The following is a 12,147-nucleotide window of genomic DNA, read 5'->3' on the forward strand; positions in this document are numbered from 1 at the left end:
CACATGCACAATTCAAATCCATGCGCCCAAAACAAGGTCAAGTGCAGGGACTTTTCACATCCCATATCTTCCTTTTCCCAAAGAGCCCAGCCAGTTGATGCCCAGATGGAATGGCAGGTGGTGACATCTGGGCAGAAAGCTACATGGGCCATGAAGCATGCTTATCAGCTTTTTCACGTTATTCCCTAGACCATTAGCACTGAGCAGGAATACAGCAGGCACTCAAAATGGAATTCTGATTATTGTGACCATAGCAGGAGTTCAAGCCTTGTGTTGGTGGACAGATGGTGGAGTGTATGTCCAAAGCGAGAACCCCTTGGTGCTCCCCCACCAACATCTTTCAACATGTGAGCTCAGAAACAGGATAGAATAGGGGGTCAGGGGTGGAGATAAGGTAAGGGAAGTGGAGGGAAATGGACCATGGTGAACTCATGTGTGTAACAAATACCCCCCAAGTATCCAGGATTTAGTTGGCATTGAGGAGCAGTCCATCCTAAAGTTGGGAAACAAAGAATTCTGAATTTTTAAAATTCGAATGGGCCCAACTTGGTTTCTGGACCACATGTATCCTTTTTCCCCCTCAGATGGACAGTCTTGAACCCCACATGTAGCATTTTACATGTTCCTGTTTCCCCAAATCAATCCTGATCAATGTGGGAGCTACTTCAGTACTTGGGGCTGGTGTTCTTGCCATCAGCCTTCCTTACTGAGTGCCTCCTCTGTGCCAGGTGTTCTGCATAGCTCCTCTCTTGTAATATGGTGATACTATAGCTGAGAAGCTTTACTCCCACACCCAGAGTCACTAAGCCTCTGTCTCAGTCCTTCCACCAATCCGTCTCCCTGGATGATTTGTTGTTATTTGTGGTAACTGGGCTTATACCCTATTTCTAAGGCCATGTCTCTCCCCGGGCTGCTGTCCACTTCCCAAACTTTTATCCTGGAATCCTACAGCATCCTTTTGGCCTCTTCTAGGAGGAGGGTCTTGCTTTCTTCTCACCAGGGAGAGGGGGACTCTGCTTGACTCCAGCCCAGAGGTCTGAGCATGGCCTCCTGTGGACAGACTTTCCCGCTACCCACAGCCTGACTGAATTTCCCCGTGTAAGCTCTGGATAAGGAGCTGGGGGAAAGGAACGACCCCTCTGACTTCCTGGGAGAAAATGCTCATTTCCAAAAGCATGACCAAAGCAATGAATGAAGTCAGATGTTTAAGTTGTAAGCCTTAAGTTATAGCCTGATTTATTCCATGACAATTAAAATATTGCCAAGTTTTCAGCCAGATAGAAAATTAAAACAAAATCTGGATGAGCAAAGAATGACTTACAGGGTTCTAATCCTGGCTCCACTAACAACTAGGGGTATAATATCCCTAAGCATCAGTTTCCTTATCTGTGAAATGAGGACACTAGTGGTATTTACTACATAGGTTTGGCAAAGATTCATATAAAGTACTTATTACAGGCTTCATACAGCATAGGTGTTTAGTAAAGGTTAGCTGCTATTATTGCTGTTGTTTACATTAACAGAGGCACCGCCATTACTAAGCCCATGAAATCAGTGTACACTTTCCCAAGTGTTCAGGGTACCCCTGCCTTCAGTCTCTGAGTGTCACCAAGCCAGGATTCGCCATGGTGGCTTTGCTCACCTCTCAAGGTTCTTATTCTATTATTTGAGATATCTGATGGCTGACCATTGGCCCAGCCTGGGGCTGAAGATGGCCACCATCTTGGACAAGGTACTCACCCTCCAAAGGACCCTCCTCTGTCCTGCTCCCAGCTCATGCCTGCTCCTCCCACTCTGAGTAAGAAGCTCTGTTTGGTTGATCCCTAAGAGTTGGTAGATTCTAAATGCATCTGCCTTACTTGGCTCCCCTTGCAATGTAGCCCTATCTATCTATATCTATCTATATCTCTATATCCGTCTCCATATATGCAGTCAGTTTCTAGCAAAGAGTCTGGAAAAGATCATCTGTTGTGTAGAGTAAAACAAATCTGTGGGAAACCAGTGTCTTTAGCAGGCATCTGTCTGTTTCAAACTGGTTCAGACTACATGGGGAGCCCTGATGACTCCCCAGTTTCCTGATGGTTTTGTAGAAAGGCTGTCATCCCATTGAGACCTCCCTCCCTATCTGATTTAGGCCATTTATTATTGATCAGTGTTCTGGTTCCTCTGGGTGAGAAGGAAGAGGAAGGAGGGAAAAAAAGAGTATAAAGCTCAAGAACTGAGACCTAGAGGTAAGGCATGACATGGACAGACACAGTGTTCTCTTCAGGAGAGAGACAGGACCTGACCTCCTGGCAGACTGGAGAGCAAGGGGAGGGACAGGCAAGAATCGGGGCTTATGGCTTCAGCAGCTGCAGCTGATGGAGGGTGGTGAGGATCTAAAATTTGGGGAAAACAGATTTGGGGCAGGAAATTAAGAGCTCAAATTTGGCCGTGTGCATTTAAGTTCATTATCTGTGCTCAGGACGTATAGGAGATAGCAGCTTTTCTAATGTGGAGAAAATGATCATTAATAATGTTACATAAAATGCCTGGCATTGTAGGCATTGAACGCATGAAGTATATGTCTAATAAGACAAGTTCTTATTAGGTTCTAATAAGAACCTGATTCTGATAGGTTCTCCAAATTCCTTGCAAGCACTATTAGTGAAAGGGAATAATTGAAAAAGATTATTTAATGTAAAATTTCTGGGTTATCTGTTTCAAGCTCCTAAATTCTCAGCTCTTTTTCCCTTCATCCAAAAAAGTATCAGGAGATTTTCTTAAGAATACCTAAGCAAATTTTCTATTTCTATTCCAGGTCCATGTTTAGTTTATTGCTTACACATTGGCTGCTTGCAGAGACACATCTGAAGGCTGGTAACTGGGGCACTTAGTTGCCACAGGATTGAAAAGATCTCATGAAAGTAATAACCACCCTAAATACCTACCATTTATTATGTTCTGGCACAAAATAAGACTCCTTATACATACAATTTCATATATATCCCATGTATTTTACTATGAGGTAGGTATAATTATTATCTCCATTTTTTTCAACAACAGACGTTGAGACTCAGGGTAATTACTTTGCTCATGGCCACAGGCTAATAAATAAATGGTGGATTTGAGTGGTGGGCTCAACACAGCGCTGTGGGAATGTTACAGCTCGCTGTGCAATACTGTCTGGAGAAGACTTTACAGGGAGTCCCCTTCATACAAATTTATGTTCTTTCATCTTTTATATCCACTCGCCCGCCCACCCATCCATCCACCAATCTACTCCCTCAGGCACCCCAAAAAATATGTCCTGAGAGTGTGCCTGGCCATTACCGAAGGAAAACAGGCAAGTTTTGTGCCCTCAGGGCTTATGATGTGGTAGAAGAAGCAAACAATAAGCAAGCAAACAAATAAGACAATTTAGGATTGTAGTACTAAGTTGTAATCTTGATCAATATCAAAGATTTTGAAGATTCAAACAAAAATAAGGCCAAGGTGTGCCAGAGACACCCAGAGTCCATTTGCCACTGACTTTTCTACATTGAAGGAGAAAGTTGTGTTCCTCAAAGGTAAAGTAACCCCCTCCTCCTCCACTTTTGTGGTTGCGTACAATGAATCATGTCTTGATCAGCCAATATCCCTGCCAGGGGAGCGGAATGGACTTCAGACTAAAGGTGTCAGGTGACAAAGGGCGAGTCTCTCAATTTTGGGGGGTTGCATCTAATAAGCATTTCTATGACCATTCACAGTTCATAAAGAGTTTTTAACTGGTCATGCTATTTTTATCTTCATTTCTAAGACAGGAGAGTCAGGTTTTTTAGCCAAGCCTGGGACTCCGAGTGTGGTGCTTTTCCTGTAGGGCCACTCACTGGACCACTCACTGCATGTCCTGCATCCTGACAGCTAGCTTGCATGCCTTGATGCTCTCTAGGCTGTGTCTCGCACATCTCTCTAAAGGTTTGTGTAGCAACACTGGGTGCTCAGTAAGGGTTGGAATTAGGGGAATGGAAGTGAAATGAGATGCTGAGAGTGAGTTTTGAGTTAAATAAAGCTGCTTGGGAACATGAGAGAGGACTGTGGAGGGACAGCTATCCATTATAGGTTGGAGTCTTTTTTCCATATTGTGTAAACTGCTGCCCAGAGATGAGTCACCCTGCCTCCCATCCCCAGGTGTGTCAAGATGGGATCATGGGACCAGCTCTTGCCAATCACACAACAGTAATGGTAATGTGTTTTGTTTTTGAGTTGATAAGGGAGTATTATACCTTTCCTATAGTTTTTTTTTTCCCCTCTCTCATCAGCTGAATAATAGAACTCTAAGGCTCTGGGATGGGCTATAGCCATAAGATGGAAGAAACCTCGGTTCCTAAACCACCCCCAGAAAACAGCCTTACAACTGAGATCATTCACATTGGATTTGACATGAGGAACAAATTTCCAATCAGTTCAGATTGAGGGTTATTTGTTGTACAGCAAAGCATTGTCTTAACCAATCATGATTCATCATTTGCCCGGATCTCAGTGATCTGTGGAACATAAGACATAGCCAAACCACAGTTTAAGAGAAAGCAGCCATTTTTCTTTCTTAAAAAAATTCCACCAAAATGGTCGCTCAAGTAATTTGGAGATTTTAAAGGACATTTTAGGAATCTAGCCAAGAGGAGGAAGATGAGTACTTCTCTACCAACAAACACTTCTGTTTTTCGGAGCTGTGTCTCTGAGTCGGGTAACAGTGAGTATGAGTGCTCAATAAACACCTGCTACCTTGAGGCACAGCTGTGGAAAGGCAGGAAAATACGGGCAAAGAGCCTGTGTACCTTACACCATCTTCACATCCCTCTTCCATAGGACTCCCCATCCCACAAAACACAAAAGGAATCTCCAACGTATTTTCTACCAATAACTACTGATTTTTACAGCTTTTTTCACTCCTACATTATCTTCCCTCAAATTAAATGTTTATATCCAATTCTAGGGTTATGTTATTGCTCTTTTTGCCTGAAATGTATTTCTTCAAACAGCAAGGGCTCCAGCTAAGAGGGTAAAATTTGTGGTTTCTTGCCATCCCTCTGGAAGGCTTTTTGGGATGGCATTTTAGGCATCAGGATTTTATTGTCGATGTGGTTATATAATAGGTGCCTCCATCCTTTCCACTTCCTCCTCTCTATTTTTTATTTAATTGTAAAAATGAAATGGACTGCTTACATTTTTGTGTTTAAAGATGGCCCTATAGGCAGGATTTGATGGGAATGTGGATCAGACCTTTAGAGGTAACCAGCAACTAAAATGTAGATGGCTGGCTGGGGATGTGGCTCAAGCGGTAGCACGCTCTCCTGGCATGTGTGCGGCCCCGGTTGGATCCTCAGCACCACATACAAACAAAGATGTTGTGTCCACCAGAAACCAAAAAATAAATATTAAAAAAAAATAAATAAATAAAATAAAATGTAGATGGCCAGCAAAGTAGATGGCCTCAGGAAAAGGCTAAATCCAAAGTATAAGAACTCTTTTCTTATTTTTCAGAATCTGTAATTCTGGGTATACTGAGATTCAGGCAAAATGGTCTTCCCAGTGTGCCAATATGGCAGGACATGGTTCACTAGTTAAATCAAGGAAAACCCATGTCACCTGCTATGCACATATAAGCTCTGTAAAATGGGAATAATAATAGCATCTGCTTTGTAGGGTCCCTGTGAGGACTAGGGGAGCCAATGGGGGTCAAATGCTTCTAGACACCAGGCCCAGCATCTGGCAGAAGCTCATGAAGTAGGAGCTAGTGTCAAGTATAATATTTTAATACAGAGTATTCACAGCTCAACACTTGTTGACCTACCTCATCAAAGTTGGCTCTTATTACAGTGTCCAGTATTCTCTGACAGTGTGTTCTGTACATCATAATAAAGGTAGAAACCTGCAGGGCGGGTGGAGGATCAACAACAAAGGCAGACATTAATACACATCGTGGCTGCCCTTGGAATTTCAGGGTTTAAGTTCATTCGTTCCCTGTTGGAGGGACTGGTTTCCCTAGGTGGTGTGCTCGGGCCCCAACCCCCTGCTCTGGGCTCACATGGCACTGAAGTGTGCATCTCTATCAGGGCATCACCCCGAGATACAGAAAGCCCTGGTTCCTCTCACTGCCCCCATTGTCCACCCTGAGTCTGCAGGCTCTAGGAAAATAAAAATGGCATGTTACCCATGCTCCTGGACCCAGGGCCTAGCACAGTGTCCAGCACATAGAACTCAGTGGGGCTTGTTGAACCAAATTCTCCTCATTGGATAAATTACTGAAAAACTAAAACCCAATGTGTATTTATAAGAAGTACTTCTGCTAAAATCACCATAAGACATTTGGAAATTCTTTTGAAATCTACTCAGTAAAAAACAAAACAACAACAACAACAACAACAATCATCTCCCCTTCCATTCATTTAGGGACCTTACCATGGTGCAATTAGTTTGTTGACCAAAAAAACAAATTTGACAAAAAATATTTATCTAGTTCTTAGATTTAAAAAGTCCTTTATAGATATGTTCTTTTTCTTCATTTAATAATATAGACATGCATTTTATATAAATTAAATTTTCTTAAGCAGGCATCTATCTTCTTGCTAGACTATAAGCTTCTTGGAAATAGAACTTGGGTCCCTTCCTTCACTGCATCTCTGCTCCTGGAGTGACCTGTAGGCTTAGTAGAAGCTAGATGCATGTTGGGGTCCTGGCATGTTAGAGACGTGGTGCTCCCAGAAAACCTCCCCAGGCTAGTTTCTCTAGTTGCTGGCCCCCAAATACCCTGTGATCAGAACTTTCTGATTTACTCTGTCCATAAAATCTTTATTGTCTATAAGCTTTTATCAAATCCCCCATAGCACATGGGAAAAAGAGCTTGATTCTGTGGAAAAGCAATCCACAGGAGAGGGCTTTTCCCTTGTGAAATGAGACAGCATAATGTTTTGGGACAGTTGTGTAGGAGGGTGGATAGGTAGATGATAGAGTTGAGAAGATGAGAGAGAGACGTGGAGATAGAGGATGAGAAAGGTAGGCAGTAGATAGGTCAGAGTAAACGTTAAAATTTTAGAATGGTTTTGGATTTACAGAAAAGTTGTAAAAATAATATGGGGAGTTCCCACAGACCTCACACCCAGTTGTCCTTATTGCACATGACTCTGTACACTTGTCCCAACTAAGAAACTAGTACTGATACATTATTACTAACAAAATTGCTATGTTATTTAAAGTCACTGTTTTGCAATGTAAGTGTGTGTGTGTGTGTGTGTGTGTGTGTGTAAGAGAGAGAGAGCCACCCACTCCGGCTACCCCTTCAGGTGTGGTTACCTTCTCCTCAGGCAGGCTGGCTGGCAGATTTAGATCTTTGACATTTGGAAACTCTGGCAGCAACGTTCCAAGTTTGGACCGGGGTGAATATGCCACTGTCTGTTTGCTCACTTCTTTCTTGCCCGTCTCGCTCACCCAGGCGGCTCCTTTCTTGGAATACATCACATCATAATATTGGGAGCTTTCCTTCACCGCAATGCCGTAGTAATGGTACCTGGGCCACAAAGAGACAGAGGGGGGCCCGCATGCACTATAATTAGCTGGGGTTTTCTGAATTGGTGCTGGTGGTGGGGTTCACCCAAGGCCAAGGTGGCTCCCCAGGGCTGGAAGTGTTAACTCTCCTATAAGGCTTGATATCTCTTGAAAACTAGAATTAAACCAAAGTTCCATGTTGCCAGCCATCAATCAGGCAGGTAAAAATAACCAAAATTGCCTCCTACAGAAAATGTTAAGTCAAATACTTTGCAAAGCAGAGTGGGGATGAAATTTTTCCATTTGTACTTGATCTCTTACATCTACTGCATATGATTCCAGGGGCACAGCACTTGGTGTCCCCCTCTGTGGGGACCCAAATGGCAGGATGTGTTTATGACTGCTAACTGCATTCCAACAAAAGTTCATCTGGCCTATGATTGTGTTAATAAAAAAAAATGACAGTCTCACAGAACTGTATTTTTTAAAAAGATAAATCCCATGCTTCAGTTGACATCGAATGTCGAAAAAAGACCAGAACTTTTTATTAACTCAAAATGAGCTTAATAATAGTCATGTTTTCCTCAAAACCAATAAGGGTTGGCAGCTATGCTTTGTTTGGATGTCAGCCACATCTATGAATACCTGCTACTACTGAATACTTTGCAAAGTGCTTTACACACATTGATTTGTAAATAACCCTATGAAATGAGGACTATTATTGTTTTTCTAAAGACAAGACAATGCAATTTGCTCAGGGACCTAGAGCCATTTGGGACAAGAACATGTTCTTTACTACAGGTCTGTTTGACTACAAAGTCATTATTTTACATTAGCAGAAACAGCACAGTAATATTTTAAACTTTGAGATGTGTCAGGATCTCTTAGGGAGATTAGCAAAAATTGAAATTTTTAGACCCCCTTCCTGGGACCTACTGATTTGGAACATCTGTGAACAGGGCTCAAGAATCAGCACTGTAACAAGCACGACCCTGAAGCATATCAGGGTAATCTCTGGTACTAAGGGATGAACTTACTTAATCTTACTAAGTCCCCAGAAGACTGGAACCAATTACTACCCCTACTTTACAGACTAGGCAACTAAGGTCCAGAGAATTTAAGTCACAACCCCAAGGTCCCCCAGTGAATTAGTCGGAGAGGCAGGATTTGAACCTCTATAAAGTGCTTTTAACCACTAAACCAGGGATCCTCAAACTTGACTAACAGTAAGACTCCTGCTCCTCCTGCTCCCAAGATTCCAGGTTAGTAAGTCTGGATTTTCACAGTCCCGGGCTACACCAGCCTGAGGCCCTCAGGGACCTTGCTTTCAGAAACACTGCACAACATATTCACTACTTTTTTCTACCCATGGATATGTGGTGACAGTCACAAGATAGTGAACCGAGAGGCACTTGGATGAACCAGAAAGGTTCTCACAGGGAGGGAGGAGCTAAACACAGAACCTTCCCTTCCCAACCCCATTACTTCTAGTACCATTCTGTGATGTTTCTGCTGAGTGGGCACCTCGCCTCTATCTGAATGCCTCCTGGGACGAAGAACTCGGGCCCTCCAAAGGCGGCCCAGTTCATCTTAAGCCGATATAGTTATCAGAAAGTTCTTTGTGTTGAGCTGATATCTGCCGTCTGTGTCTTCTACTGCCCAACTGTCACGTAACTGCCTTTCCATCAGAGGCACTCCTTGGGGGAGGGGCTAGTTCCGGTGGCTCCAGAATCACCCTTCCGTGGGAAGGCAGTTAGGACAAGCCTCCCTCACTTAAAGAAGTTCCCCTTTATAACTTAAGGTCATCTGTGTCTATCTCTATGTCTGTATTTATCTATACACATAGTTATCGTATGTCTAGACCAGACCACTTCTTGATTAATCAGCAGGTATGTTGCTAAACTTGGCAACCACAATAAAGCTCTTGGTCCCTTCTCAGCTTTTCTATTTTGGTTCTGAAGGGCACATCAACACTCCTCACTGGCCACCCCGCCACGTTTCTTCAATCAAGGTGGATTTGCTGGGGGAGAGCTTTTCATTGACTTTCCAGGGGCTGCCAGGGTGGAGGTAGATCTGGGAGGATCCTTCTGGAGAGGATACAATATGCTTGAGTATACAATTTTATAAGGAGGATGTTGCCCCATTTGCCAACCCACAGGTTAAAGAAAAAGAAAACAAAAACATGTTCTTACATGAAAACAGAAAGGAACTTTCTCCAAGTTTATGCAGGATGGGAAACCTTCTGTTCTTTTTGACCATCTTCTCTCTGACTTTACTATCTGTCTTTACTATTTCTACTCTTCTTGGAAATGGGGGCAATGTATTATTGGAGCCAGTGACTCTTTAAAGACCCTAAGTTGGACAAAAATCATCATTTTCATTCATTCGACACCCACCCCTCCATCCATCCATCAGTCCACTCTTCTGTTTCAACCAACATTTCTGTATCTTCCACAATGTGTTCACCAGCAAATAATGATGGAAGAACTTGACTACTGTACTGCATAAGCTCATCAAGGTTGAAAACTTTAAACAGATACCACAAATTTACTCTTTAGAGTAATCACCTTGGAAAATGGTTAGGAATTTATTTCAAGATGTCCTTTGCTCAAAATTTTTCTGGCGGTCCCTTTAGAGTTTGCCCCGACAGTTTCTGAGCCACACAAAAAAAGTTAGTCTCATTATTCTCAGAACTTTACCCAAAACGGGGTTTTCCCCAGTTTGATCATCCATTTGCTTTCCCTAATGTTTCCAAAGTCAAACCCCCTACCCCTCCTTGAAGGATAAGAACGTGTTTGCTGCCAGGAGTGACAGAAGCAGGTTAGGGGACTGGGGGTTTTGCATAAGGTGACAATATGGGCATGCTTTTGAAACACCCTCAGAAAGAAGGCCTACAAGTCCTATATGGTTGTTTAAAAAAAAAAAAATTGTTGAGGGTTTCATAGCTCACTCTGCTGACCTGCTCACTCCATGCTAAGGCACCCTCTAGTGGAGTCCCAATGAACATTAGCATAACAAAGAAAGCTGCTTAACTCAGGGTCAGCCAAACCCCCAGGGCCCCTGTCCTTTCCATGGAATACCTATTAACTTCCAACAATTTTTGAAACATCCTTGAGGGAAGTCCTGTGATGTGGATTTCTGAGCAGGTAGAGATCCCCTTCTCTCTGACACACCTGGGAGACAGGTATCCTGTGGTGGCCTCCTCAGGTCTTCCCTAAGCATCACCTCCCCAGGAAGCCCTCCCCATTATGTTGGAAATCCAGTTCTCTTTTTCTTGTCTGTCTTGCCCACCAGAATGTCCCCAGTACCTAGCACAAGGATATCGTCCCTGGTGTACCACAGGCCTTTTGGACCAGCCAGAGCATCCTGTGGGGTTAGTACCCACCCATTGCTCCTCTGGCCTGCTAGATCCTATCAGAGCAGAGCTTGCTCAGCAAAAGCAGTCCGAGGAATCTGGAGTTAGTCCAAGAAGCCACAAGGTGCTCCTTGAAATGATGTCCAGCCTATTTGACAAAAAATATCCTTTAAGACAGGGTGGCACAAAATCAGATTCCATCGAACAGCTGGGCCCAAGGGGTTCCAAGCTGCTAAAGGGTTTCTCTCCCAGGGGTCCTGAGAGAGGGGAGCCACTGTCCTAAAACTCCTCCGTGTTCCCTCTGGGCACAGGCCTGCAGACAGAGGTCAGGATGAGCAGCCTGGCGTCCGGCCTAGCTCCAGGCCCAGAGAGGCCCTTCTGTGGGCGGCAGAGCAGTGAGTGCTTACTTTGACTGTCCTCGGGTCCCGAGTCTTCTGGTGGTCAGCTGAGGAAACTGCTGCCTTATGATCTGTAAGTCAACACAAGAATCAGTTACCCACAGGCTGAAGTGGGGGCACAGTGACTGAGTTTTTTACAAATGACAATCATATGAAGGGAAGAAGACAGGTTCTTGTTGCCATGACTTGTTAGGAGTCTGTGGAACCCTGGAGGAGACAGGGCTGGGGAGACAAAGGGGAGCTCCCGGATGGTGGTGGGCTCCGATCCTGAGAGCCTCTCACCTGGCCCCTCTGTGCTGCACTCCCTCCTACTCAACATTGAAGAGCATTCTAGACCACTAGAACATCCACTCCCCCACTCAAAACCCTCTGTCACACCTGAAACCAAAACCCACACTCAGCCTCTGTGATGGCCCTGCCCCCCCCTTGCTCCCCTCTGGCTTTCCTCTCCTGCAGTACCACCCAGATTCCCTCCAGCTGGCTCCTTATCTCAAACCTTTCAGAATTTTGGGCACTGTCATGCCCACAGGCCTTTTGGACAAGCCAGTTTTGAGCAGCACAGCCCCATCCCTGGCCACCACTGGGCCCTGACTTACGTCTTCTTATCACTTAGCACCATCTAGAATTACCTTGCACACTAAGCTTGTGTCTCTTCCTACTTGAATGCAAGGTCCATGAGAGCAGGTCCATGACAGTCAGGACCTTGCACAGGGCTTGGCACATGGAAGAGCTTGATTCATATTTGTGAATGAAGGATAGAACCTCGGATCCCTGCCAGGACCATCCTTGACCTGTCTGCAGACGAGGGATGGTAACCGCCATGGCCCAGGACAAAAACAGATTCACAGGCAACCTGGAGCAAAGTCCATCGCCTCGCTGGAAACACAATCA

General features: G+C 44.2%; 1 protein-coding gene across 2 annotated transcripts in view; it reads right to left on the minus strand.

The window, feature by feature from the left end:
- Rfx4 (regulatory factor X4) overlaps positions 1 to 12,147 on the minus strand; it is a 143,385-nt gene that overhangs the window by 61,835 nt on the left and 69,403 nt on the right. The window contains exons 5-7 of one of the 2 annotated variants that reach the window (XM_027927825.3): positions 11,266 to 11,327; positions 7,312 to 7,525; positions 5,813 to 5,890 (exon numbers count right to left, since the gene is read on the minus strand). In XM_027927825.3, the coding sequence (XP_027783626.1) occupies positions 5,813 to 5,890; positions 7,312 to 7,525; positions 11,266 to 11,327 (354 nt within the window). Of the gene's footprint in view, positions 1 to 5,812; positions 5,891 to 7,311; positions 7,526 to 8,997; positions 9,093 to 11,265; positions 11,328 to 12,147 lie in introns of those variants that run through there. The other variant, XM_027927838.2, reaches the window with a different exon arrangement.

The sequence above is a fragment of the Marmota flaviventris genome, chromosome 3, assembly GCF_047511675.1.
Source record: "Marmota flaviventris isolate mMarFla1 chromosome 3, mMarFla1.hap1, whole genome shotgun sequence".
NCBI classification, from domain to species: domain Eukaryota; kingdom Metazoa; phylum Chordata; class Mammalia; order Rodentia; family Sciuridae; genus Marmota; species Marmota flaviventris.